The sequence below is a fragment of the Pseudorca crassidens genome, chromosome 7 (genome assembly GCF_039906515.1).
Source record: "Pseudorca crassidens isolate mPseCra1 chromosome 7, mPseCra1.hap1, whole genome shotgun sequence".
Classification (NCBI taxonomy): Eukaryota; Metazoa; Chordata; class Mammalia; order Artiodactyla; family Delphinidae; genus Pseudorca; species Pseudorca crassidens.
In genome coordinates this window covers 1,614,049-1,640,695 of record NC_090302.1, presented here as the reverse complement: position 1 = coordinate 1,640,695, position 26,647 = coordinate 1,614,049, and the positions used below count along the sequence as shown (strand labels likewise).

The 26,647-nt window shown below is 67.4% G+C and overlaps 1 protein-coding gene across 2 annotated transcripts in view; it reads left to right on the top strand.

Annotated features, from left to right (window-relative positions):
* GPSM1 (G protein signaling modulator 1) overlaps positions 1-26,647 on the top strand; it is a 30,569-nt gene that overhangs the window by 2,274 nt on the left and 1,648 nt on the right. Inside the window, exons 1-13 of one of the 2 annotated variants that reach the window (XM_067742662.1) lie at positions 398-4,082; positions 6,421-6,642; positions 7,285-7,420; positions 8,154-8,296; positions 8,611-8,734; positions 8,978-9,093; positions 9,448-9,603; positions 10,536-10,644; positions 11,795-11,918; positions 18,133-18,203; positions 19,049-19,228; positions 25,052-25,208; positions 25,564-25,772. In XM_067742662.1, the coding sequence (XP_067598763.1) occupies positions 3,826-4,082; positions 6,421-6,642; positions 7,285-7,420; positions 8,154-8,296; positions 8,611-8,734; positions 8,978-9,093; positions 9,448-9,603; positions 10,536-10,644; positions 11,795-11,918; positions 18,133-18,203; positions 19,049-19,228; positions 25,052-25,208; positions 25,564-25,772 (2,004 nt within the window). In that variant the 5' untranslated portion in view covers positions 398-3,825. Of the gene's footprint in view, positions 1-397; positions 4,083-6,420; positions 6,643-7,284; positions 7,421-8,153; positions 8,297-8,610; positions 8,735-8,977; positions 9,094-9,447; positions 9,604-10,535; positions 10,645-11,794; positions 11,919-18,132; positions 18,204-19,048; positions 19,229-25,051; positions 25,209-25,563; positions 25,773-26,647 lie in introns of those variants that run through there. The other variant, XM_067742661.1, reaches the window with a different exon arrangement.

Here is a 26,647-nt window from a genome sequence, read left to right as displayed (position 1 = left end):
TGAGCACCCCAGGGGTGGCTGTTCTGGGAGAACCCCTGTTGTGTGGGGGGCCAGGCCAGGTCCCCTCTGCCGTGGCCCCGCCTGGTGACTCCCCTTCCGCACACCCACACCGCTGCCTGGTGAGGTGAGCTCAGCTCTTACAAAGCGGGTTCTGGGCGGAACCGGACATAGAAAGCCCACGGAGAAGGGCCTGAGCGTGAGGGTGCTCGTGACCCGCCACGTCCCCAGATGGGGCCCTTGGGGAGGGCACCGGGTCGGGGAGGCAGGAGTGGGCGGGGTCTCGTGGGGTGGGAGACGGTTAACACTCAGAGCCCCGGTCCGCTGCGCCTGGGAGTGCTTCCCCAGGGCAGGGGTTTGGGAGGGGGTGCCGAGGGGCCCGGGGAGGATGGACAGGTGGCCGAGAAGCCCCCGAAAGTGGGGAAGCCACAGGCCGCCCTCTTCTGGCCCTCTGGCTCCCTTAAGGCCAGCAGCTGAGCGCTCCTGCTGGGGCTGCGAGGGCAGAGCTGGGCGGCGAGCACACCACTGCGGGGCGGCTCTTAGAGGCGTGACCCATCGGCAGGCGCCCGAACGGGGGTCCCACGCCCCGTGGCAGTCGGCCCTACCCCAGGGCTCCCGAGAAGCGTGCCCCTCGGCACTTTGTAAAGCTGGGTGATGGTCGTGCTTCTCCTCTCCAGTGATTCCTGCTTCTCCCAGGCTGCCTGTCCCATAATGCTCAGACTGAAGGGGAGTCAGTGTGGCTTCACTCTGGGGACGGCAGGACAGGGGGTGAGCAGGGGCCCTGGAGCGTCTGCACAGAGGCCCAGTGTGGGTGACAGCTCAGGACAGGGACGCTGACATTTAGCAGAGAGTGGGGCTGATGGGGACGCAGCCCCTGGCCAGTGAGCCTTGGTGGTGGGAGCCGGGGGCCAGGCTTGGAGACCAGCCTCGGTGGTCTGGTGGGCACCAGAGGACGGCGTGCCATCCGGGGAGACAGGCAGGTGGGGCATGAGTGCTGATGGACCGCCCGTGGGGGCAGAGAGCAGGGCAGTAGGGGCCAGGCGGGGCCGGGCCGATGGCTACTCCCGGGATGCTGTCTCAGGTGCCGCAGACAGGTGGGAGGGGTATGGGGCTGATGTGACCAGAGCAGTAAGGCCGGCCACTGGGCGGTCAGTAATCACTTCATTAACTGGTAAGCCAGGGGGCAGGTGGCGAGAGCTTGGCAGACACTGCCCTGCCTCCTGGCCGCCGCGGTCTGGCTTCTGGGAAGGCTGACCCTGGTCAGCCGCTTTCAAGGAGAAATGTGCTGGGCCGTCGTGGTGTTGGGTAGCAGAGCTCACGGGTGGGCGAGGCCTGGCTGGGGCCGGCAGGCTGACCCCTGAGGCCCCTGAGGCGGTGGGCCGGGTCTCTCCCTAGGACGTGGAGGACCGTAGATTAACAATTAAGCATCGGACTTCCCTGGTGGCGCAGTGGTTGAGAGTCCGCCTGCCAATGCAGGGGACACGGGTTCGAGCCCTGGTCCGGGAAGATCCCAGTGCCGCGGAGCAACTAAGCCCGTGCGCCACAACTACTGAGCCTGCGCTCTAGAGCCCGCGAGCCACAACTACTGAATCCCGTGCGCCTAGAGCCCGTGCTCCGCAACAGGAGAAGCCACCGCGATGAGAAGCCCGCGCACCGCAAGTAGAGTAGCTTCTGCTCTCTGCAACTAGAGGAAGCCCGTGTGCAGCAACAAGACCCAACGCAGCCAGAACAGAAAAATTAAATCAAATTTTAAAAAATTAAGCATCTGTTTAGCCCAGGTGGCAAATCCCAGGTGGAAGGCTACCCCCTCTCCCAGAGTTTGAGTGGTGAGGCTGGTGAAGGGGGAGCTAAGACCACAGCCTCTGGCCCCTGAGAGCCCTGGCCAGTCCGGCCCAGAGCCCCAGGGAGCCCCATCTTGTGCCCTGACAACAGGGCTCTTGTCAGGCCCTTGGGTGGACAGGCCTGTTGGAGGCCCCTGCAGTCCTACAGCAGGGGGGCATGGGCAGTGGGCGGGAAGGCCAGCTCCGCAGACCGATGCTGCAGTGGGTGGCCTAGGGTTGCTGCAACCCCAGTGCATCCCCAGTGGGCACGAGCACCCACAGATACCCCCAGGCCTGCAGAGGCAGTGTGGAGAGACAGGCTCCAGAACCTTCTTCACTGAACGAGGAAGTGAGCCTGGCCAGTGTAGGCAGGTCTCACGGAGGAGAGGAGAGGACGGCCCGCGGCGCCGGCGTTGGGGGGCCGCCCCGGGGGTGGGGGAGGGGCGTGGGGTCGATGTGACAGTGCAGAGTTTTGAGGGTTCAGCTTGTTGGCAGGAGCTGCGCAAGGGGGAGATGGTCCAGGTCCTGCCCTGCCCCCCTCAGCTGAGCTTCCCCCGAGGTGGACAGAGGCCTCCGGGCAGGGAGGAGAACGCCCTGGCCTGGACACCCTGGGGACCAGGGCCTGGTGTGGGCGGGTGGGCAGCCTGGGACCTCATTCTCCCACCTCTGCATCCACCCACCCAGCCCCTTCCAGGTCTCGGCCCTCCCAGACCCCGCAGAGTGGCAACGCCTGCTGGGCCTCCTGGGCCGAGGCTGACCCCCGGGTCCTGTACCCTGGGCGGCCTTTGCCCTGGACCACCACAGCCTCCTCCTCATCCCTGGGTTCCCGCCTCTGCTCAGACCCCAGCATGGTCTTGGGGATCTGGGCCCACCCTGGGTCTGTAGTTCCCTCTGACTCCAGAGCTGCGTTTCCCTTCCTGTCCCAGGTTCCCAGCTGCTTGGTCTAGCTGAGCCCCCTCCCACCCAAGGCCCATTGCTGAGACGGGCAAGTGGCCTGGCAGGAGGGGCCCCCTACGAGTGGGGCAGAGAGAGCCTCTGTGAGCCCCGTGGGAACCTAGGGGCTCCTGGGATGCAGCAGCACCGTGGGGTGGGCTGCGGGGAGGGGAGGGGCCTTGGGCTTCTCCCCACTGCTCCGCCCTGACCGAGCCCCGTGGCCCCCTCCCCCTAGCTGGACGTTGGCACCAACCCCCGCTACTCCAGAGGCTTCTCCCTTTGCCCAGAGATGGTCACTCGCGCCTCATCAGCCGTGGTGGCTGGAGGAGCTGGGAGCCGGGCTGAGAAGGTGGCCAGGGGGCTGGTGGTTTCAGGAAAGGAACTGGGTGGGGGGGTGTCTATTCCTCCCAAGACGGCTGGCCCCAGGCCCCTCTAGGCCCTCACCTGGGTTAACCTGGGGCCTGGGGCTCCTCGTCGGTCAGGTGCTGGTAACCCCAGCAGTGCCCCAGAGGGCCGGGGGACTAACAGGGTGACTGGACTCTGTGCCCACCTGTTGACCCTGCTGCATGCCGGGCGCTGGGCACCATGTGCTGCCGTGGGCCAGGCTGGGTGTTGGGGGACAGGCCGCCAGGAGGACGGGGCGGAGCCAAGTGCAGACCTGCCGGGGCCCAGCTCCCCAGGTGGGGGCCACACCGCCGTGTCCCTCCTCCTCTCCTTCTCTCACAGACGTTGACCCGGAGCCAGCTAGGTGCCTGGTGCTCCTTTGTGCTGCGTGACGGGGTTCTGGCCCCGAACTGGCCACAGGGACGGAGTGGGGTGAGAGTCTGGGTGAGCGGCACGGGGGTGCGGCCGCTGCACCCCTGCTGTGCGCCTGCCCCCAAGGGGAGCGCGTGGACAGCCTCCCCTGGGCGCCCGCCGGCCCGCCCTGCTGACGGCGCTGATCCCCGGCTCTGAGCCGCCCTTGATCCCCTGATCCACCGCAGGCCCTGGGAGGCCCCGGACCAGCTGCCAGGGGGCCGGGGGTCTCCTGGAGCCGAGGCCACCAGAGCCTCAGCCCACCGCTCTGGGGTGGGGGATGCGGGGGACCGTGAGGCCGGCGCACCCCCAGGACCAGCAGCCGAGGTGGGGCGAGGGCTGGCTGGCCAGGAGGGAGGCCCGGAGCCCCGCCATGCCGGCTGCCGCCACGGAGGGCCCGCCTGCGGCCCTGAGCCTGGCTGAGAAGGCCGTGTGCAAAGTGGTGTACGGCGCCCCCCGCCCCCGCCCGCTGCTGCTGCCCGTGGGCCTGGAGCTGTGGCTGTACGTGCAGAAGATGCGCCACCTGCAGAGGAAGAGGTGCGGCGGCGGAAGGGTGCTAAGCTGGAGGTCACCGTGCGGTTGGAGGTTCTTGGGACAAGGAAGGGGGTGGGGCTTTTGACCTGGGACACCTGCCTGGTGCCTCCCCAGGTGGCCTCCCCACGTGCAGGCCTGGTGAGCTTTCCCAGTCTGCAGTTCCGGGAGGCTGCGTCAGACACCCCAACATTGCGCCCCTGCCCCCTTGACTTCTAGGCCCAGGGCCCTTCCCAAGCCAGAAACCTCCTCTGCTCTGAGCCACTGATGCCACATCTCTGGGCAGGGAGGTGGGCGGGGGGAGGCCACGCCTGTGATCAGATCTGCCCGAGCCAGTGGGGCTCCGAAAACACCTGCGTTTCAGACCGAGTTCCCGGGAGGAGAGGGCAGCTAGCCGTGTAGTGAGCAGCTGGGCAGGGACAAGCAGGCCTTAATTAAGGAGCCCCGTGCGTGGCCCTGGTGGAGTGGGGCTGCCTGTGGGCTCCTGCGACGTGGCATCCGGAGGGCCCTTCCCAGAGCTCTTGGCGAGCTGGCTGCTGAGGAGTGGGCGGGAGGTGAAAGGGTCTGGCGTCCTGGTCTCGAGGCCATGCCCCTGACCCCAGCTCTCTGAGAGGCCACAGGGCTCTGCTTGAATCCGGGGGTGGGGGAGATGGTGGGGTCCTCTGGTGCGGGCCCTGCATCCTCCAGCGGGGGAGGAGCCCTCTTCCCCAGGAGGAGTGGCCCTGATGCTGGGGAGTCGTGACTGGACAAGGGGCGTGGTGAAGGTGCCGACAGAAGGCGCTGAGCCTGTGGGGTGCGGGGCGCTGGGCTCAGCTTCTCCAGGGGCTCACCAGCCTCACCCCAGCCGGTTCTTGAGGTGTAGCTCTCAGTGTAAAAAGAAGTGCCCTGTTGTCTTGAGAACGCAGGAGCAGAGTGAATGGGGCGTTGTGGTTTCTATCAAAGGGGCAGTTTGAATGAAACGGTTGAGGGACTTCCCTGGTGGCGCAGTGGTTAGGAATCCACCTACCGATGCAGGGGACACAGGTTCGAGCCCTGGTCCGGGAAGATCCCACATGCCGCGGAGCAACTAAGCCCGTGCACCACAACTACTGAACCTGCTCTCTAGAGCCTGCGAGCCGCAACTACTGAAGCCCGCAAGCCACAACTACTGAAACCCGCGAGCCACGACTACTGAAACCCGCAAGCCACAACTACTGAGCCTGCACGCCTAGAGCCCGTGCTCCACAGCAAGAGAAGCTACCGCAATGAGAAGCCTGCATGCCGCAACTTGAGAAAGACTGCACGCAGCAATGAAGACCCAATGCAGCCAAAAAAAAATAAATACATAAATTTATTTTTAAAAAAAGGAAAGAAACGGTTGAGAAGCACTACTCTAAACAACTTTATTTTTTAAGGAAACGCGTTGGTTCCCCCCCTCCAGTAACTCCTGATCGTTGCACACTTCTAACAACGAAGCAGGTCGAGTGCGTTGGGGTGCAGCTGGCTGTCTGGTGTGCACGTTTTATTATAAATTACTCTCTGTAGGTTTTCCATGAACTCTGATGACATCCGAAAGCAATGGGAGTAAGAGGAGGATAACGGGGCGGCCTGTGGCAGCCCGGAGCCGGCTCCCGCCTTTCCAGGGGGTGCTCTGCTCCTGCTGTGTGGTCTCAGTGGGGTGGGGGGTGGCAGGGGCCGCTTGCCTCGGTGGGGGCCCTCTCTCTGGCTTTTTCTGCACCTGCGCCCCCAGCCCCCCTCGGGCCCCAGCGCAGGACATCGACTCAGATGCAGCCACGCCCCACCAGAAAATGGGAGGTGAGGACAGGTGACGGCCGAGTCCCCAGCCCCTCCCTCCCCCCCGAGAGCTTGGAGGGTGGGGGCCCTGCTCCAGGATGCAGGACCCAGGAGGGGCTGGGATCGGATCCTGCCTGTGTGGCCCTGACCATCTGGCTGACCCTGTGAGCCTCCGTCATCCTCAGAGGGGATCAGGGCCTGCCCCAGGCCACTGTAGCCACTGTGGCAGGTAGCGCCTGGCCCGGGGGCGGCCCCTCGCCCCAGCAGCTGGGACTGGGGTGGGGGGAGGTAGTGTCTGCAGGCCGCCTCTGGGCGAGGGTCCGGCTGCAGTTGCAGATTCCTGCTTTCGTGGCTGCCGGGTGCCCTGGGGGTGGGGAAGGGGAGCCGTGAGGCTGCGGCACAGGTGAGCCGCACCGTGTGCCAACCGGGGCGTTCATCCAAAGAGAGGTTGACGCCCACGCCCCCGGGCACCGCACTGGCCACAGCCGTCCGAGGTGCCCCGCTGTCCGAATGGTGACGTGCAGGGGTGTGAGGGGCAGGCTGAGAGCCCTGACCCCTCCTCTCCGCCCAGGATGGAAGCCTCGTGCCTGGAGCTGGCCCTGGAGGGTGAGCGGCTGTGCAAGGCTGGTGACTTCAAGGCAGGCGTGGCCTTCTTTGAGGCCGCTGTGCAGGTGGGCACCGAGGACCTGAAGACGCTGAGCGCCATCTACAGCCAGCTGGGCAACGCCTACTTCTACCTGAAAGAGTACGCCCGGGCGCTGGAGTACCACAAACACGACCTGTTGCTAGCTCGGTGAGCCGTCCTGCCCCTGGGGCCCCCCCCCCCCCCACCGCTCTCACCACGAACCGACCAGCCTCCTCCTGCTGGCCCCACCCACTCAGCCCCCCTCGACCGGCCCCCGCCCCCCATTTCCCAGTGTCTCCGTTCTCCTCGGGCCTCCAGAACTTCCCCGCTGCTGCCCCTCCCTGGAACACCCTCCCCTTGTGTGTTCCCTGCCCCCTCTTTTGCTCCTTAAGGCCTGCAGGAGCCCCCCCCACCCCATGAGCCCCCAGATATCCCAGGTGGGGGCGGAGCTTCTGACCATCGTGCCCACAGGTCCTTCCCCTCCAGCTGGTGGGCCCTGGTTTCAGCATCCAGCCAGTGTGTGGTGGCGGCAGACACGCAGCAAATACACACTGCATGGTTAATTCCCTCTGCCAGGCCCCCAACACTCCTGCCTCCAAGCCGGTCTTCGCAAGTCCTTCCCTCAGACTGGCCTAGCAGAGAAGTGGTCCTGAGCTGGGCCCACCGGCCGCGGGACCCCTGCCCAGCATCATCCCAGTGTCTGGGGGCTCCCGGTCCCCCCAGACTCTTGCTGCCGTCACCAGGGCTCCCTGCTGAGTTCAGGGTCCCGCCAGTCCTTGGTCCAGCCCCTCCCTCTTTCCTGCCCTCCAGGACCATCGGTGACCGCATGGGGGAGGCCAAGGCCAGTGGGAACCTGGGCAACACACTCAAGGTGCTGGGCCGCTTTGACGAGGCCGTTGTCTGCTGCCAGCGGCACCTGGACATCGCCCAGGAGCAGGGGGACAAGGTGGGCGGTGGCCCCTGACCTGTGGCCCTGTCTGGGTCTGGGATCGGAGCCGCAGGTGACACCACTCACAGCCCCGTGTGCTCTTCCCGTGGGATGACGGTCCCCTTCAGAAACGAGGGCACTTTGGCACACACCGACGCTGTGGGGCTGAGGCCCGGGCTCCCATCTTCCACGTCAGCTCCCCTCTCCCCGACCTCCCCCCTTAAGCCACCAACACCCCCAGTCACTCCTGGGGCCAGAGGGAGACGGGGGTGGGGGCCGGCTCCGGAAGGAACCTGGCTGGAGAGGCAGCACCGTTCGAGCAACGGTGGGTCCAGCTCTGCTGGACCCTTGACAGCCCTGCTCTGTGTCCTCCCCCCGTGGCCCTGTGGGGTAAGCATCCCTGCCCCTGTATGGGTGAGGAAACTGCGGCTGAGGTGACTGACTCGCCCCAGGCCGCCTCGGAGGTGGTTGAGCAGAGGCAGAGCCCTGACCCTTGGGGGTCAGAGAGGGGTGACCGGGAGGGGTGGGGACAGGTCCCTCCCTCCCCGTGACCCCTACCTTAGTGTCTAGACCTGGTGCTGCCACCCCGCAGGCCCTTGCCTTTGGGGCCCGAGGAACAGCGGGGACCGTGGGCCAGGCGATGGGACACCAGCTCTGTGCGCGCAGGGCCTGAGCGGGCGGCCGGCTCCTCGGGGGCTGTGGCTTCGGAGACGCCCCCCCGCCCCCCCACCGACCTCAGTGTCGCCCACAGGTTGGGGAGGCGAGGGCACTTTACAACATTGGCAACGTGTACCACGCCAAGGGCAAGCAGCTGTCCTGGAATGCAGCACAGGACCCTGGGCACCTGCCGCCTGCCGTCCGCGAGACGCTGCGCCGGGCCTCTGAATTCTACGAGTGAGCAGGCGGGGTCGTCCCCGCGCTCTGCACACGCGGGGACCTGGGTGGGCTCCCTCCTCACCCCCACCCGCCCTGTCCTCGGCCTGGCCGGCATAGGCTGCACCTGAAAACCAGAGTCGGGGGCGGGGCGGAGGCTGACCCGAGCCTTGGAGCTCAGACGGAGCAGAGCCACCCTCCTCTGGGGGCACGACCCTGGGAGGGACTGTGTGGAGGCCACCCACTCAGCACCTTCTAGCCTGGGTGGGTGGGTCGCTGGGAGGGACACAGCTCAGAGAGACTAGGGACACAGCTCAGAGAGACTTGGCCCCCAGGAGGAACCTGTCCCTGGTGAAGGAGCTGGGCGACCGGGCAGCCCAGGGCAGGGCCTATGGCAACCTGGGCAACACCCACTACCTGCTGGGGAGCTTCACAGAGGCCACAACCTTCCACAAGGAGGTAAGTGGGTGGCAGCGACGGGGAGGCCCTGACATAGGGTCAGAGCGAGACGGCCGGGGCACCCCAGCAGCCCCCTCGCTTCGTCGGGGCTTGGTGCCGGGGCTCCCAGGGCTGCCCCTCTGGGCACACGGACGTCGGGCTGGCCGTGCTGGGCAGTGGGGCGGGGGGGGGGGCAGCACCTGCCATCTGCATCGGATCCCGGGCTGCTCCGGGACCACCTGGGCCTTGTGTCCGTGTCCTCAGCGCCTGGCCATTGCTAAGGAGTTTGGAGACAAGGCAGCAGAGAGGAGGGCCTATAGCAACCTGGGGAACGCCCACATCTTCCTGGGGCGCTTCGACGTGGCCGCCGAGTACTACAAGTAGGCAGCACCCCTCTCATCCCCACCGCCCAGCCAGGGAGAGGGTGGGCCCTAGGAAGGTGAGGGAGCCTGGACCCCAGGCCAAGGAGGCGCCCACCTCAAGCTCTGCCCTCCCAGCCTCCCCAGGGGCCGTGTGGGGGGTTCTGTGCCACCCTGGAAGGGCGACCGATGGAGCCCAGAGAGACCCCCCAGTGGGGTCCTGGGGCTGGAGGCCTCGGGGCCAAAGGGCTGCTTCCCCACCGCCCCCCACGTAGCCCTTGGAAAGGGGCGTTGGGGGAGCATGAGCTGTGCCCTAGCCCCCGTGGAGGGGAATACTGGAATCTTCCTTCCTGGGGTGACCCCCCGCCCCCACAGGAAGACTCTGCAGCTGTCCCGGCAGCTCAAGGACCAGGCAGTGGAGGCGCAGGCCTGCTACAGCCTGGGCAACACGTACACGCTGCTGCAAGACTACGAGCGCGCCGCCGAGTACCACCTGCGGCACCTGCTCATCGCCCAGGAGCTGGCCGACAGGTGCATGCGGCGGGGACGCGTGGCTGCCCAGGCCCACACCGGGGGGCCCCCCGATCGCCCCTTCAGGCCCCTGGGCTGAGTAACAAGCTGATTACAGTGGCCTGGACTCGCCGGCCTAGGTCTGAGGCGCTGCTCTGCCGCCGACTGCCAAGGGACCCTGCTCAAGGCGGCCCCGCCTGGGCTCAGCCTCCCCCATCAGCTGGCCACACCGCCCACTGAGGGGGACCCGGTGAGACCAGTGGACGCTGGGCCAGCTGCTCGCAGTGACCCTTGGTGCAAGCTGGTTGGGGGGCTGTGCCCCGGGCCCGCCCCGTTGCCTCCTTGAACACCCCCGTGCCCCCCTCTCTCCACGTCCGTGTAAACGGCAGTCTCTACAGAGAGACAGACTGCCTGGCCGAAGACGCCTAAACACACAGCCATGCACGTAGGTCTGGGGGCGGCAGTGGCAGCAAGAGGGTCCAGAGCCACAGGCCAGGGCCCCGCGCGGGTGGTGGGGAGGAGGGGTCTTCTAGGAGGCTGCTCTGCCGTGTGGCTTAACGTGGCCTGCAGTTTTTCTTTGGGGTGATGATGTTTTGGAACGAGATGGAGGCGATGGTCGTAGGTGGTAGATGAGCGCAGAGCCACCGAATCGTGCGCTGTACAGTGGTTGAGTTTATGTTACATTATTTACGGCTCCGTTTAAAAATTTATGATCAAGGGAATGAGGTCACTGCTGCTCAGGGAGCCACAGGGGTGAGAGCCTCACCGGCCACTAGGGGGCAGTCAAGGCCACGCCGGGGACCCTGGACCACCCACGGAGCACCCCCCCCACACCCATCCCCAGTTCGTGATGGGCCTGACCACCCGGAGGCTGGGGCCTTGGGGCGGCTGGACTAGTGGGCAGGCTGGCAGGCCTGGGGTGCAGACGTGGACTCAGTTTCCCTCCCCGGCAGAGTGGGTGAGGGCCGGGCGTGCTGGAGCCTGGGGAACGCCTACGTATCCATGGGGAGCCCAGCACAGGCCCTGACCTTCGCCAAGAAGCACCTGGAGATCTCCCAGGAGGTGAGCCGGGCCTGCCCTCCCCTCAGCCCCCAACCCTGGCCTTCGCCAGCGTTGGAGCCCCGCATCCCCGGAGTTGCCCAGCCCCCTCCAGGTGGGCCGGTGCCTCCGTGTGCTCTAGGCCCTTCCCTGGCTGTCGCCACCTGCTGCGAAGGGGCCCAGCCACCCCGTGACTCCTGAGACCTGGTGGCTGCTTGTCTGCTGTAGCCAGGGGGTCGGGAGGGGGGAGTGGGGGCCCGTTTTCCGCCCACAGAGGGTTCGTGTCACCTTCGGGCAGCCACCACCGGCGGCTTCTGTCTCCGACGGAAGTGTGCCAGGCTGGGCCATGGGATGCCTCTGCCCGACACCCAGGGTGGAAGTACCTGCCAGGGGCAGCCCAGGGGCACAAAGGCACGGCCGCCCCTGGGGGATCTTCCCCGGGACCCCTCAACCAGACACCTTCCTGGGGAAGTGGGCCTGTCCACCCAGGACCCTCCTGCTGGGGTCAGGGCAGCCCGCGATGGGGCACTCCAGGGTCGGCGCGGGTGAGCCCCGGCTCCCCGGCTCCCGGCCGGTCCCTTCCTCAGCCCCCACCCACCTCTGGGAAGCAGCCCCAGCGGCAGAGCCAGGTCACCTCCCACCCCAGCGCTCCCCAGACCCGCCACAGACAGCCCCAAGTCCACAGGCGGGCAAGGCCCTTAGGTGTCCCGGTGGAGGGGAGGAGAGCTCGCGTCAGGGGAGGTCCTGGCTTGGAAAAAGCCCCTCTGCCTGGGCCGCCAGCGGGACCGGCCCCTGCGCCCCTCTGAGCACAGGCAGGGGCCCTGGAACTCCACATGGGGGTTCCCCCCCCCCCCCCGCTTTACCTGTGGCTTTGCTCCTGGGTAAGCACGTGGCCTCCCTGCAGGGAGGGTCCCCGCCGGGAGCCTGGCGGGCACGGGGCTGAGAAAGGTGCAGGCTGACTGCCCACGGGAGGGCCCCACGTGGCACGGCCGGGCTGGGGTGTGAGGGGGGCTGTCAGGGGCACGTGAGGCTACCCCCGCCCCCGGGAGCCCCGCCAGACTCCACCTCTGGGGCGCAGTGGGCCTAGTGCCCTTGGAGACCCGGGGCCGTGACTGCCCCGTGGGAGTGCACAGGGGGCCTCGCAGCCCACTGACCTGGCCCTGCCCGGCTACAGATTGGGGACCGCAGTGGGGAGCTCACGGCCCGCATGAACGTGGCACAGCTGCAGCTGGCGCTGGGCCGGCTGTCCAGCCCGGCAGCCGCGGAGAAGCCAGACCTGGCCGGCTACGAGGCCCAAGGTGAGCTCCTGGGCTGGGCGTGGGGTGCCGCTCTCCCGTGGGCTCAGACCTCAGCCTGAGATGCAGGGGCCTGAGAGGGCAGGGGGGTGGTAGGAGGGCTGCCAGCGTAGAGGGGGTGCTGGCTCACGCTGGGGCCCAATGGGCTCCGCCCTCGAACAGGAGAATATTTAACAGAGCTGCTAGCCAAGGGAAGGGGTCCCTCATAACGTGTTGAGCCCCTGTCCCTGGGGGGTGTCAGCATCTGAGCCCCGTCGCCAGCTCACTCCAGAGCTCACAGTGGCGTGGCAAGTGACAGGGTGCTGGGGGCAAGTCGGGACGCTGAGATTGGAAGGTGCGGGACACAGCGCGGGCAAAGGGGCATTCAGGCCTGTCCTTCATGTCTCTGGGGCAGTGGGGCCCTGGGGTCGCCCTGAACCCCCCAGGTTTCTCAGGCACGAGGAGGAGGGGGCCCCTCCCTGCCCCTCCCTAGCCACCCCACTCCTCTGGGGTTGAAGACCCCCCTCCAGGCTGGGGGCTGGGCCTGGGGGAGGGCTTCTTGTAGGGATGGAGTGGGAGGGGGCTGCTGGCAGGAGGGAGAAGCCAAGTCAGCCAGAGGCCGAGGGAGCCGTGAGCCGGGGACTCATCAGCTGAGGCCCGCAGGTCAGCCACGGCTGCTGTGACGACCTCGTTCACGGGCTGCTGGTCGCCCTGTGTAGGTCAGTGATGCTACCCACACGGGGACAGAAAGTTCTCGGCCAAGCACGTAGATCAATAAATGTGGGCGCTGGGGCAGGGGCCGCCCTGAGCTGGCCTCCTGCGCTGCTGGTGGGTACGGGGCAGGCTCTGGGCAGGGGGGTAGCCGCCCCTCCCTCCCAGCCCACACAGTCCGCAACTTGTGGTTCTCGAGTTCTCGGAGAGTCCAGCCCCAGGCCCCTCATGGCTGCGTTCCCGGGTCGCCCACCTTCCCCAGCCTCCAAAGCCCGCAGGCCCGCCCAGGACGAGGCTGGGAAGCCATCTGACTGTGGTGTCAGGCGTCCGGGGTTCTGTGTTGTTAACGCTCATGGATTTGTGACAACGGCCTGTCCTGGAAGAGGGTTCAGAGCCACACCCTCGCTCAGAGGCTGAGACGGAAGGGAGGAAATGGGCTGCCGGGACCCTCAGTCGCCCTTGTTTTGGGGGTGCTGTAGCCAGTGGGGATGGGATGGAGTGTGGCCCCCTTCGCTCCCCACCCTGTCCCGGCACGTGCAGGCCAGTGTCTGCCCTTCCGGCCAGGGTTTTCCAAGGGTGGGCAGCTCCGCCCAGAGCCCCTGGCACGCCTGGCCATGCCAGGCCACCCTCTGGGAGCCCCAGCGGCAGGTGGGGGCAGGGCTGAGCCCGGCGTCTGGAAAGGCTCCCGCGGAGGCGCGGCCCAGCCCTGGGTTCTCCTGGTGTTTTCCTCCTCCTTTGAGCTGAGGAAAGGGGGGCACAGGGTGGGTGCGGGAACAAGGCGGCTTCTGTCCTCCCCACGCCGCCTCTTCTGCTCTGCCCCAGGCCCAGACCCTTCCCAGCCGGGGCCCCAGGAAGCCTCCTCCCACCAGGCTGCCGGCGCCGGGCCGCCAGCAGCCGCCGGGAAAAGGCCATCCTCCTGGGAGGACAGTGGCCGGGACGGCCTCCCGAGGCCCGTGGAGGCAGGTCTGGGGGCCCCAGCCCTGGGATGCAGCTGCTGGAGGTGGGCCAGCGCCCTGAGTCTAGGCGGCCCTGGAGAAGAGCTCTGCTTGGAGGAGACCCCTGGTCGGGTGAGCCCGGACGGGCAGGGCCTGTGGTGCAAGCCACGGCAGGGCTTTCTGCAGGGACAGCGTCATTCCTTCATCCGTTCGTTCACTTGTTCTTTCAGGGGCGTACTGAGCACGGGTGGTGGGCCGGCCCAGTTTCCAGAAAGCCGGGTGCCTGTCTTCTGGAAACTGTCCCTGGGGTGCGGGGGTGGGGGAGTTGCATATCCAGAGCCTGGCAGTGGGGGGCGGGGGGGGGGGCGAAGGGGGCCAAGTGAGCCCCCGGAGGGCCCTTCACCAGCCCTGGTGGAGGAGCATCTCCGGGGAGGAGGGAGGCCCTGGGCTGGGTCGGGGGCGGGAGGGAGCCGGTGGGCGTGACCGTTGTGGTGGGCGTGACCGTTGTGGTGGGCGTGGTCTTGCAACACAGGCGAGGCCTTTGGTGGGCGTGGCCTTGTACCACAGGCGTGGCCTTTGGTGGGCGTGGCCTTGTACCACAGGCGTGGCCTGTGGTGGGCGTGGCCTTGCATCACAGGTGTGGCCTGTGGTGGGCCGTGGGCCTGGGTGGCTGGCACTTCGTGCAGCTGGAGGACCCAGAGCCTGGCTGGGTTCAGCCCACGTGTTACCCTCACGGCCCTCGCTGCCCCCACCCCAGCTAAGAGGTCCCAGGGTGAGTCTGGGTGGACGGGGCACCTCCCTGCCACTGCTGCCTGGGTCAGGGTCGGTCCTCCCAGGGTACTTGCTGTGCCCACCCTGCCCACCCCAGGAGGGCACCGGGCAGGGGCGCATGCTGGATGGAGGTCCCGCTGCGCCCCCTCGACATGGCAGCACGGTCAGCGCATAAGGTGGGGGAGTCGGCGCTGAGCCCCACGGGGCTGCCTGCTCGTCCCGTCTGGTGGACGCTTCTGCCTGCCTACGGGGTGTGGACTGCCCTTCCCCCCCAACTTGTGTTGCTCCTCAGTCCTTTCATCCCCTGTGCGCTGCTCAGGGCATCCTGGGCCCAGAGCAGCAGGAGTCCCAGGACACCGCGTCCAGCCGCCTTGGGAGGTTGGGATGTTCGTGGTGTGATGTCTGAGCGGCTGCTTAGGCTGCGGGCTCTGGCCCTGGCTCCGCACGTCCTGGTTGGCAGAGCAAGTGGCGACCTAGCTGTGCCTCCGTGTCCCCATCTGGGAAGCAGGCCCGCTGGTCATCTTGGGAAGAGCACCTGGCGGGGACGGGCACAGCTCATGTCCCCAGGAGGGCTGAAGATGCAGACACAGCACGGTCCATCTGTGCGTTCAGCAAGTGGCCTGCAGCCCACCCACGTGCCAGGCACCTGTGATGGACAGGTCAGGGCCACGGGGCCACAGGGGCCCTCATCTGTCCTTAGGTCTGACTCTTCTCCAGCCACTCTCAGCTGGACCCTCTTGGGCTCTCCAGGTGAGCCTGACTTGCTGTAACACCTGCCCTGTGCAGGCAAGCCTACGGCCCCGACTCCCCTTGTCCTGACCTGGCTCTAGCCCTCTGGGCTCGCTGGCCTTGGCCAGGTGGTCACCGTCTCTTGAGCCCCTGTGTCCAAAGTCCTGGGAGGGTGGTTAGGACCTCTTATGCTGGTGACGGCCCGGAGGGGACAGTGAATGAAACTGCCCATGGGGCCTTACACGGTAGGCACTCGGTAAACGCTAGCTACTCATTCCACCATCCTTAAAGCACCTATTGTACGCTAAGCCCTGTCCGAGCTTTAGGGCCACAGCAGTGATAAATGATAAACGTACGGAAAGAGAATCACATGTTACAGGTGCTTCGGGGGCTGGTTAGGAAAGTTGGGTGGGGCAGGGTGTAGCCATAAGTACAGCAGCGGGTGGCAGCTCGAGCCCCGTAACAGAACCACGCAGACTGGGCGGCTTGAACCACGGACATTTATTTCTCACAGTTCTGGGGGCTGGATGTTCAAGAGCAGGGTGCAAGCATGGCGGGGTTCTGTGAGGGCCTCTTGATCTACAGATGGGGTGGGTGGGGTGTGGGGGGAAGAGAGTGAAGGAGCTCTCCAGTCTCCTCATGTGGGCACTGATCCCATTGTGAGGGCCCCACCCTCATGACCTCAGCCAACCCTAATCATGTCCCCAGGCCCCACCTGCTGTACCATCACATTGGGGTTTGGGGCTTCAACATGAAATCTGGGAGGATGAAGGATATTCCATCTATAAGCGACATTTGAGTGAAGACTTGAGGGAGTGGAGGGAGGGAGCCCTGAGCCTGAGAAGGAACCGCAGTCCTAGTGGAGGGAACAGCCGTGCAAGGGCCCTGAGGCAGGAGGGATCCTGCCAGGGAGGAGCCGTGGGCGCTTGTGTAAGCCCCGCCCTCACAGCAGAGGGGCCCTTGCAGGTCCAGCAGCAGAGGAAGATCTAACCCAGATCCTTGGGGCATGTCTCTGGCCCCTGCATGGAGAAGGGACCACGGGGCAAGCCTGGGCAGGGAGGCAGTGGGGCTCGGGGGCTCGGATTCTGGGTCGGCTCTGAAGGTGGAGCCGCCAGGAGTAGGGAGTGGACGTGAGGTAGGAGGCCGGGGGCACCAGGCCGGGCAGCTGGAAACCAGCGGGTTGGGACAGAGTGTGTCGAGACACCTGGTGGGGACAGAGGATGACGAGGGTGCCGCACAGGCCAGGCGTGGTGCACAGTCCTGGGGAAGTTTCCAGGCCTGACTCTCGGGCGGACGGGGCAGGAAGCCAGCCAGTGGTGCCTGAATGCCCCCAGTCAGGGCGGGCTCAGCTCAGGGGCCGCTGGAAGCGCTGGGTTCGGAACACGCTCTCCAGACAGAGGATGCATTTAGCCAGGCCCGGAGGGCCTTCCGCCCGCTGTCTTCATGGGCGGGGACGGACCCGCCCTGCAGCCGGGTGCGGGCTGCGTCTCAGAGGGACCTTTCATGGTGGAGGGCCAGGCGGGGCGGGGCCCCTCGCTGGGGCGGCAGGAGACGGAGCAGGGCTGTTGCAGGCCGGGGGTGGGGTGGGGTAAGGGCCGCCAGGCATGGGGTCCCCAGTCCTTTGGTTCGGGGCCAGTTCCTTCGTTTCCTCCTCAGAGCTGCCTTCCTCGTGCCGCTGGGGGTGGGCGGGGGGACCCGACCTCCTCTGCTCCTCTCCTTCACCTGTGGGTGGGCTGTGTGCCCCGAGGCTGCGCCCCTCTGGCTCGGGGCCTGGCAGAAGCCTGCCAGCCAGGGGCTGTTTTCTTCGGGGTGGGGGGGGCACCGGCAGGCCCGTACGACCACCACGGCCAAGCGGTGGGGACAGGGGGCCGTCAGCTGGTCTAGTTCTGGGGGAACGCTTCCAGGAGCTGCCCGGCTGGCACCTGGTCGGGCCACTGTGGCCACTCCTTCCCCAGCTCCCGGGGCAGCGACCGCCGACGCCCCTCCGAGGATCACTGCGTCCCCACCTTGGACTGGCACGTTTCTCGGCCTTAGGAGGGCCTGGGGCCGGGACAGGGAGGAGAGCACGGCCGCCCTCGCCAGCCGCTGCAGGCCACCTGCCCAGTTAGTTCTTGTGAAGCTCTGCATGTTTGGCTTGGGCTGGTCTGAACGCCTGAGCGCCAGAGCCGGCTCTCTTCTGGGGACCGTGTCCCAGGCAGTGGGTGTGGGCCCAGAACCCAGGCCAGGCTTGGGGTTGGGGGCCGGGTGGAGGGCTCCCCGCCCACCCCTCGAGGCCGCTCACTGTGGCGCGTGCGCCTGGCCGCAGCAAGGGGCTGGACAGGGCGGGCTCCGGGTCTGGCTCCCCACGCTGCACCGCAGGCGTGCACAGAGCAGCTTAGCTTCACGAGCGGAGCCGTGGGCGGCGGGCACTGGCGGTGGGGATGGAGAGCGAACCGTTGCATCCACGCCTGCAGCTTGCTGGGCGCCCGAGACGCGCCAGGGGCCATGAGATGCTTTCCAGTCCCCCTGCGCTGCGGGCAGTGTGTCCGCCGGCACCATCTGACGGGGGCGTCGGTGGGGGGGCGTGGAGGGGGCTGAGCTCCGCAGGGTGGGTGACCGGTCCAAGGCCAGTGGTGCCGAGACGCGATCCCCAGGGTGTCCACTGGTGCCGGAGGCCTCGGTCACTTTGCCCACTGTGCTTCCTGGCCTCGCCAGGTCCAGCCCCCAGAGGAGAGTTCACTCAGCCCGCCCCCCCCCCCCCAGGACCTGGGCTGCCCCGGGGTGGGCGGGGTGAGGGTGTGCGGGCACAGGGTGTGGGGAGCAGCTGAGCCAAGGCTGAGGCCCGGGGCTGTGTAGACGCAGGAAGTGTATCTGAGGAGAGGGAACGGTGGAGGCGAAGGCGAGTGGGGAAGAGCCGGGCCCAGAGCTCGGCAGCTGAGCTAACGGGGGCCCCTGCGCGGTCGGCCCCACCTGGACGCCCGCGTGCTTGTCCAGTTGGGGGTGCGGTGCTCATGCAGACGCCACGTTGGCCCCCACGTGGGCTGGGAGGTGGGAAGCTCGCGATTCTCGAGGCCCGGGGCCGGCGCCGGCTGACCGGGCCTGCTGCCTTGCAGGGGCCAGGCCCAAGAGGACACAGAGGCTGAGCGCGGAAACCTGGGACCTGCTGAGGCTCCCCCTGGAGCGGGTGAGTGGGGCTCAGGGAGGGCGGCCGGGGGCACGTGGGGCAGATGGCAGCCAAGCGACAGCCGCCTACAGTTAGAAGCAGAGCGTGGGCAGTGGGATAACGAGGCTGCCGCGGTGTTTGCCGAGCTGCCAGCACCCGCCAGGGTTCCTGTCTGCGTCATGTCCCTGCCAGGGGCGACAGATGTGCCCCGTGCGGCCCAGGACCCTGGATGGGCCATGTGCCCAGAGAGGGCCCCAGGAGACCCCGCAGCACCGGGGGCTGCTCCCTTGCCTCTCACCGTGGTCCCGCCACCCAGGCCCCCGGCTCCTTATGTGCTGTAGACCCCAGCGTCCTGGCTGGTCCCCATTTCCGTCCGCTCCCTCCTCACTCGGGCTCTTCTCCAGGGCGAAGCAGAGCTGTTACGGGTGGAGCAGTGGGGGCTTGACAGACCCCAAACAGATTTGGGGGCCCTGGGGCCGCTCTGTACCTGCCAGGGTGGGTGCTGTGTGGCCCAGGAGCAGTGGCCTGGCCTCTCGGAGCCTCCAGTCCCTCCAGTGTACACTGGGTTCAGTTGTGGACAGCCACGGGGACCCACCGTGGGGACAAGGCTCAGCGCTGCCCACGGTCACCCATCGCTTAGTGTGGGCAGGTGGACGTTTGGGGTGGTCAGAGCCCCTCCAGTCCCCGCCCCGCCTCTCCCTGCCCCCAGGCTGCCGGCTGCTCCCTCTTCGTCGGGCCCCGGAGCACCTCCGTGTGGGTCAGTGAAACGGGGCTGACTGCATCTGCTCAGCCCCTCTTGGGGTCCTGGGCTGGGGGGCGTTGGCGGTCCGGCCCCCTCCCACGCCTGGTCTTCCCCCCCTCCCCAGGAGCAGAATGGAGACAGCCACCACGCGGGGGACTGGCGGGGGCCGGGCAGGGACTTGCTCCCCGCCCCCGTGAGGAGCAGGAAGTACCAGGAAGGGCTGGACGCTGCTGAGAGGAGGCCGCGGGAGGGTGGCCACTCCCCACTGGACAGCGCGGACGTCCGGGTGCAGGTGCCTCGCACGGTAGGCGACTTCTCCCCAGGGGCCCACAGGGAGCCGCGAGGGGCTCCACTGCCCATCCTGCACGCATCCTACACGGCCCACCTGGAAGCCGGGCCAGGCGTCTCCAGGGAGCTGAGGTCATGGCCCTGGGCTGTCCCCTGGGACCTGGTGGGCACAGGGCCTGCTGAAAGCCCGGGGCACCCCAGGCAGGGACAGGGTTTACTCATCAGCCGGACGGGAGGCCTCGTGCTGGTGGTGGTGGGGCAACAGGCAGCCCAGGAAGGGTCTGCAGGACAGCTTGGGGGGTGCAGCTCAGGTCCTCAGGCCCAGCCAGCAGCCTCGTTCTGGGGACACAGTGTACAGACGTAGACAGACAGACGGGGTCTGGTGGACAGATGAGTGGGGATGGACGGCTGAGGGGTGGGTGGACTAGTGATCGAGTAGACGGACAGGTGGGGGATGGAGGGACGCACCTGGTCTCTTGCTGCCTGGCAGGTGTCGCACGGTGCCCAGGAGCCTGGCTGGCTTCTCCAGGCTCTCAGGAGCAGGTCAGGTACGGGGGGGCACAGAGGGGCATGTGCCCGACCACGCCCAGGTTCAGAGGTCAGCCTGGAGCCCCCCATGCACAGAACACCTGCGTCCAAGCCTCCGAGAATTAGTCTGAAAAGAGTTCCCCCCAAGGGTTTAATCAGCACCTTCCCCGCCTTTGAGGGGCGTGGGTGCCGTGCAGGGTATTCTTAACCCCAAACGGCTGTTTTGCACCCGTCTTCCCGTGAGCCTGGGGCAGCCTCTGCTGACCCCATTTGACCCCAGCGCCACTGGATGGGCCAGAGGATGGCCAAAGTCTGTGTCCGGGGAGTGGGGTGAGCGGGGGAGAGGCACAGGGGCCTGGGGAGGGGGACGGGATCCCTGCTCGGGGCAGGAGGCCCCGTCAGGCCCCTCCCCGACCCTGAGCCCAGGCAGTGCAAGGGCCCAGGCAGTGCAAGGGTGTTGCCACCAGCACAGCAGGGGCTGCGGGGTCTGAGGAGGGTGGCTGGGTGTGGTCTGAGGGGCCGGGCATGGGGAGCAGGGCTGGGCCGGCCCCAAAGGTCAGGGGGAGTCTTGGAGTCGGCCCAGCCAGAGAGGGTCTGGGCAGGGAAGGACCCCTGCCAGGGCACTGGGGAGCCACAGTGGGCTCTGGAGTAGGAAAGGCCTGCCCAAGGCCGAGCAGAGGCCTGGCCTGTGCTCATGGCCCCCACCGCCCGGCTTCACCCAAGACCATACTTACCAGGTGGCGGCGGCGTCCATACCCACACCCCGTTGTTCACGCTGTGAAAGGGGGGCTGAGCGAGGGGGGCAGCGCCTGCACCCCAGCTGCCTAGCCCCGCCCCCCGCCCCGCAGCAGGGAGTGCAGAGAGACTTGTCTTTCTGATTCTCTCGCATCCCTAAGTCACACCAGCCTTCCCGCCCGCATGAGGGCTGTCTTGGAAGGCTTCCCAAAGAGGTGACGGAGGCAAAGCTGTACACCCCACCTCCCATCTGGGGGCCTCAGAGCCTTGGGCCCCAGAGGCGGGGCCCGGGGAGGTGAGCCAGGCCCCCCCGACACACTGCGGCTGCCACGGGCGGAGACCGGCGCTGCGAGAGCCCCTGCCCGTCCCGTCTGGGAGCTCTGGCCCAGCCGCGTCCCTGTAGCTGCAGTTCCGGGACCTCTTCTGCCAAATAGACGGCAGTCGAGGCTCGGGCTCGCCACGTGTTCCTCGTTTACAGCAGCCCTAAGGGGGAAACCAAGGCTCAGGGTAGAAGGAAATGGCTTGAGGGCGTCCAGCTAGGAACGCTAGGGCTGGGCTTGCTAGGCCAGGGTCAGCTCCTGGTACCCACAGGTCGGCCCCCAAAGAGAACACGTCAAGGTGTCGGGCCATGGTGGTGTCTTTGCTACGACAGGGTTCTGAGCCTGGCCCCAGCTGGAGGCCTGGACCCCGCTGGTGGGCTGAGCCCCCGTGCCCACCCAGGCACCCGACAGGAGGCGTCCTCAGAGGGCCAGTCCCAGGCTGCTGGTGGTGGCCGTCTGTCCCCAGGGCTGTAATGGAAGGGGCCGGCAGCTCTGAACCCACTACAGAAGGGGCAGGACAGAGCAGGCCCTAAGAGGGGTCTCTGGTGTCCTTGTCCTGTCCTCACCTCTCTTGCCGGGACTACCCAGGTGCCTCAGGTGGTCGGCCCCTGCTGGCTCCAGGGCTGGGCTGACGCTGACTCCACGACCTCCCGGAGCAGGAAAGGGACACCCAGGCGGCAGCAGGAGGCCAGGGAGGGCACTGCAGCCGAGGGGCTTTGGTCTGGGGCCAGGCAGAAGCCAAGGGGGCTACTGTGTGGTGCTGCGGCTCTGCAGGGGTAAGGGTGTCAGGCCACGCGACCATCGAGGCCCAGAATGGGAAAGGACACCGACCCGTCCGGCTCCTCTCCGGGCTGGGCAGGAGGCCGGGGCTGCTCTCAGAGAGGACGTGCTCCCCAGACAGGTTTCACCCCTCGCCCTGCTGCTGTGACTGCCCACAGGCTCTGTGCTCAGGGAAATCCATCTCCGAGTGTTTACGCAGTGTGTGTGCGAGTGCGCGTGCGTGCGTGCGTGTGCGCGCGGCGCGGGTGGGCGGGGACGGGGCGGGGCCCTCACCCTGGGTCCTATTTAAGCATCAAGCTAACAGAGCCAGCGGGTCTCTGCGGTGAGGCAGCACCGGGCGCTGCAGGCAGGGCAGTGGCACAGGGGCCTCGGCGTCCTGCCTGGGCTCCACGTGGCCCAGCACCCAAAGGCACTTGGCTGCTGGCGGACAGGGCTGCGGATCCGCGTGGGTGGGGGGTCCCTAACACGGCTGGAGGCTCACGGCCTGTCGGAGCTGCACTTCGGCGGCAGAGCGCTCCTCCTGGGGGGCCAGGGCGGGTGGGTGGTCAGCTGGCGGGCAAGCGGTCCGCTTCCCGGCAGCCTCCCCCGGGCCAGTTCAGTGGGGGTGAGTCCCGTGCGTGGACCCGCACTCACCTGCCTTCGGACGTCCCCGTCCTGGGCAGCTCGGGAGCCAGGGCAGCTGCAGCCCTGGGGAACTGGCCAGGCCGGCTGGAGGGGAGAGTTTGCATGACCAGGGCTGGCTCCTTCTTCCCGGGGAGAAGATGGGCTGAAACCTCTGCGGTGGGGCTGGAGTGAGCCTCAGGGTGTTCTGACCTCCGGGCGGAGGGAGCACGAGTCCGGCAGAGGAGGGGGGCGGGAGCATGGGGTGGCCTCCAGGTCCCCTGAACGTGTCCTCCTGGGATTCAGGCCGGTGTCCTGAGCGAGGGGCGTGGGCCTCCCCCTGTGCCTGTGGTCCCAGGCCAGCAGTGCCCTGCATGAGGGGGCGCCCACCCTTCACAGGTGGCCCCGGGCTCGGGGAGGGTGAGAGCTGCCAGGCCCCGGGCCAGTCCCAGGTCTCAGGCTGGGATGGCTGTGGTGCAGTGCCTCGGGAGCCTGTCTGGACGACTGTGGCGGGGCCCTCAGGCCAGCCCTGGCCACGGTGGTGATAGCGCCGTGAGAGGCCTACAGCAAACCCCCCTCTCCTTCAGGTGCCTCTCTTGAGCCCAAGTTGCAGCCCAGGGGAGGCTGGAGGAGTGTTGGGGACACGTGTGCCCAGTGAAGTGGGACCCCCGGGTCACACCTTTCCTGGGAGGGGCCTGGCTCCATTCACCTGGCCCATGGTTCACCTGGGAGATCCCAGCTGGGGCAAGATGCTGTGCTCACCCCACACCTGGCGGAGCCGGGGGCCCCCAGCCTGTGAGCAGAGCCCACGAGCGCCTGGGGGGGCACCTCTCCGTAGACCCCACCTTGACGCTGGTCCCCAGCTACTCTCTGCCGGGCCTGCAGGTCCCCAGGAGGCCCGGACTAGGTGCAGCCCCCTGGCCAAGGCCCCTATGGGCCCCTGAGCACCGGCTCTCCCTTCCCTCCAGGTTTCCTGGGCACCACAGGAGAGCAGAGCCCTCAGGGGTGGATTTTGAATCCCCCGGCTCCGGCCTTGGCTCTGGGCCCGCCCTGGCCAGGCAGGGGGTGGGGAGGTGCGACCCAAGAGCCTGAGCCCGGTGGGGTCTCCTCCGAGCTGCCACCTGCCGGCACAGGTCGGAGGGACCACCCGCTCGGCTGCCCCTCCCTGCCGTCGGCCAGCGGGTCCTCCTGGCCTTCGGACGCCTCACTGCCCCAGGGCCTGAGCCCAGCTCGGAGCGGCCCTCACTGTGCTCTGGGAGCCCAGGCTGTGCAGCTTCCAGGGCCCCAGTCTCCTCTGTGAAACGGGCTGGTGTTGGGTCATCGGGAGCTCTGGGCTCACGTATTTCAGGCAGGGCTCTGAGCGACGAGGCGGCCGCCAGCCAGCCAGCCAGGAGATGCACGGGCCAGGGCTGGGCAGGGGGGGCCGGCTTCTCGGGGCGGAGGGAGTGGGGTGCCGATTAGCGCCCAGAGTGTCCTCTGGAAGCCACTCCATCCAGCCGTCAGCCCGCAGGGCCCTGGACCAGGCTTGGTGAGGCTGGCGCTGGGGGTGGGCCTGCTCTGGTCCTGCCCTCTGGGCAGCCCCTGAGAGACCACGCCCTCCATGGAGGTGTGAACTGAGGCCACCCTGCCCGTTGGGACTCAGCCTGACCCAGGGACCTGCGCTCACCCTATCCCACCCACTGCCTCAGAACTGCGGCCCCTCCCCCCATTCTGACCCAGCAGTGGGACTTGCCTGGGTCAGCTGACTTAGCCCAAGGTCAGCCCTCCCCGTTGCCCAGGCTGCCCACTTAATGTAACTTTTTCTTTTTTATTTTATTTTATTTTATTTTTTTGGCTGCGTTGGGTCTTCGTTGCTGCGCGCGGGCTTTCTCCGGTTGCGGCGAGTGGGGGTTGCTCTTCGCTGTGGTGTGCGGGCTTCTCATTGCGGTGGCTACTCTTGTTGTGGAGCACGGGCTCTAGGCACGCGGACTTCAGTACTTGTGGCTCGTGGACTCAGTAGTTGTGGCTCAGCAGCTGTGACTTGCGGGCTCTAGAGCACAGGCTCAATAGTTGTGGTGCACGGGCTTAGTTGCTCCGCGGCATGTGGGATCTTCCCGGACCAGGGCTCGAACCCGCGTCCCCTGCACTGGCAGGCGGACTCTCAACCACTGCGCCACCAGGGAAGCCCCCGGGCTGCACACTCATGCTCACTGAGGGCATCTTCCAGAGCCCCTCTGGTCCAACCACCAACCCAGGGCCCCCAGCCTGGCGTCCTGGCTCTCCCCAGCCACCCAGAGCAGACCCGGGCCCACCACACTCCCGCCTCAGCCAGCACGCGGAGGGAGGGGCTGGGGGATGAGAGCACTGTCTCTAGCGTGGCCCGCACACATCTGCTGTCCTCTGGGGACCTTATAAAACTGTCCAGACCCCACAAGGGGTGGGACTGGGAACACAGAAGCCCTCGCCTTCCCCAGTTCGGGCTCCTTGCCTTTGGTGGTGTGACCTGACATGGCTGGCACAATTGGGTCCAGCATCACCGCTGCCAGGGCCCTGGCACCGCCACGTCCAGTGTGCATCACGGGCTGCCAGGGGGCTAGTCCCTCACTCACTCGTTTACTTGTTTAGCAGACACTGGTGAGCGCTGTGCTGGGTACTGGGGCTCCGGAGGTGCACAGGCATGGGTGGCACTCACTGCTGGCGGCTGACACAAGGGCCCAGTAGGGGCCCCCGGGGGCCACCAGGGAGGAGAGGGGGGGCAGGGGTGGTGCTGGGAGCGGGAGGGGCCCAAGCCGAGCAGCACTCAGCTGCGTCCGGGGGTCTGTGAGGGGCTGGTGACCACAGCAGGGCCACCTGTGGCTGGCCTAGAGCCAGCACTGACTGCCCATCCCGCCCCCCAGAGCATCCCCCGGGCCCCCTCCTCCGACGAGGAGTGCTTCTTTGACCTGCTGAGCAAGTTCCAGAGCAGCCGCATGGACGACCAGCGCTGTCCCCTGGAGGAGGGCCAGCCCGCAGCCGCTGAAGCCACGGCCGCCCCCACCCTGGAGGAGAGGATGGGTGAGCCCGCGGGGGCCGGCGCCGGTCCCCTCCCTCCGCTGCAGTGTTCCGAGGGCGGGGCGTGCCCCCTGTCACCGTGAGCCCCACCTTGCCCAAAGCTGCATCCCGGAAAGCGTGTAATCATCCCACTCTCCGGAACACACCGTGTCGGGGTGCAGCGGTCTCGGAGCGGGTGCGGGAAGCCAGGCTCTCTGCTCTGTCACCCCCTGGAGGCCCTCAAGGCGGGCGTCGGGCCCACGGCAGGAGCGGCGGAGAGCAGCTGGGGTTTGGGGTCGGCAGAGAGGCTGCTGGGGGCTCCGGGGGCACAGTGGGCTAGGTCCCTGCCTCCCCGGGCCTGACCCCCTGTGCCCCGCAGGCCAGCCCTCGCTGACGGCCTCTCCCCAGACCGAGGAGTTCTTCGACCTCATCGCCAGCTCCCAGAGCCGCCGCTTGGACGACCAGCGGGCCAGCGTGGGCAGCCTTCCCGGGCTGCGTATCACCCATAACAATCTGGGCCACCTGCGTGGTGACGGGGACCCCCAGGAGCCGGGGGACGAGTTCTTCAACATGCTTATCAAGTGCCAGGTGGGCTCCGCCACCCTCCTCCCGCCTGCCCCCCAGGCCCCTCGGCCCCGGTCAGCTCAGGGCCCCTCCCCGGGAGGCTCCACGCAGGGCCTGGGCCCTCCATCTCAGGGTGCGTCACGCGGGACTGCACCCCAGGCTGGCTCAGCCAGTGTCTCTGAGTGCCCGTGGGTGCTCAGACCCATGGGCCTCCTCCTGGACCCCGTGAGTAGGTCACCCCAGGACATCCTCAGGCCGGCCCCTCCCTACAGTGCAGGAGCCTGGAGCCGGGCGCCTCACCGGGTATTCCTCCAGCCTTCCACATTCGGATGGAGAAAACCGAGAGCCAGGCGGCACCCCCAGAGTGCAGAGGGCAGGAGGGGTCTGGTCGACACCATGGGGTGCAGCCACCCACCAGTCTGGGCGGGGCAGAACTGCAGGTGGAGTTTCAGGGTCAGGAAACCCTCAGTGAAATGGCTGGGGAGGGGGCAGCCTCATAGCCCCCCCGTGCAGGAAGCTGGAAGGTTTCCAGATGTGACATTCCTCCCCATGGAGGAGAGGAAAGTGCAGCTCTGGGCGAGTCCAAGGAGCCTCAAAAGCAGCCCCTACCAAGAACCCCCGCCCACACGCACGCCCCACAGGCTATGCTGGCTCCCGGCCCCCTGACCCGAGGGGGCCCTGGGGGGCTCGGCACCACCAGCTCCGGGAGCTGCACCCCGTCCTGTCCCCGGGGCTCGTGAACACACCACGGTCTGGCGGCCTTAAGAGCAGGCCTGGGAGGCTCCCACAGCAGCTCGCCCGCCGGGTAGGCCGTTCTCGGGGTCAGGGCTCCCAGCTGTGCCCTGGAGCTGATTCCCAGGGAGGCCCTCCTGAGTTGGCACTGCTGCCGAGTTGTCCCT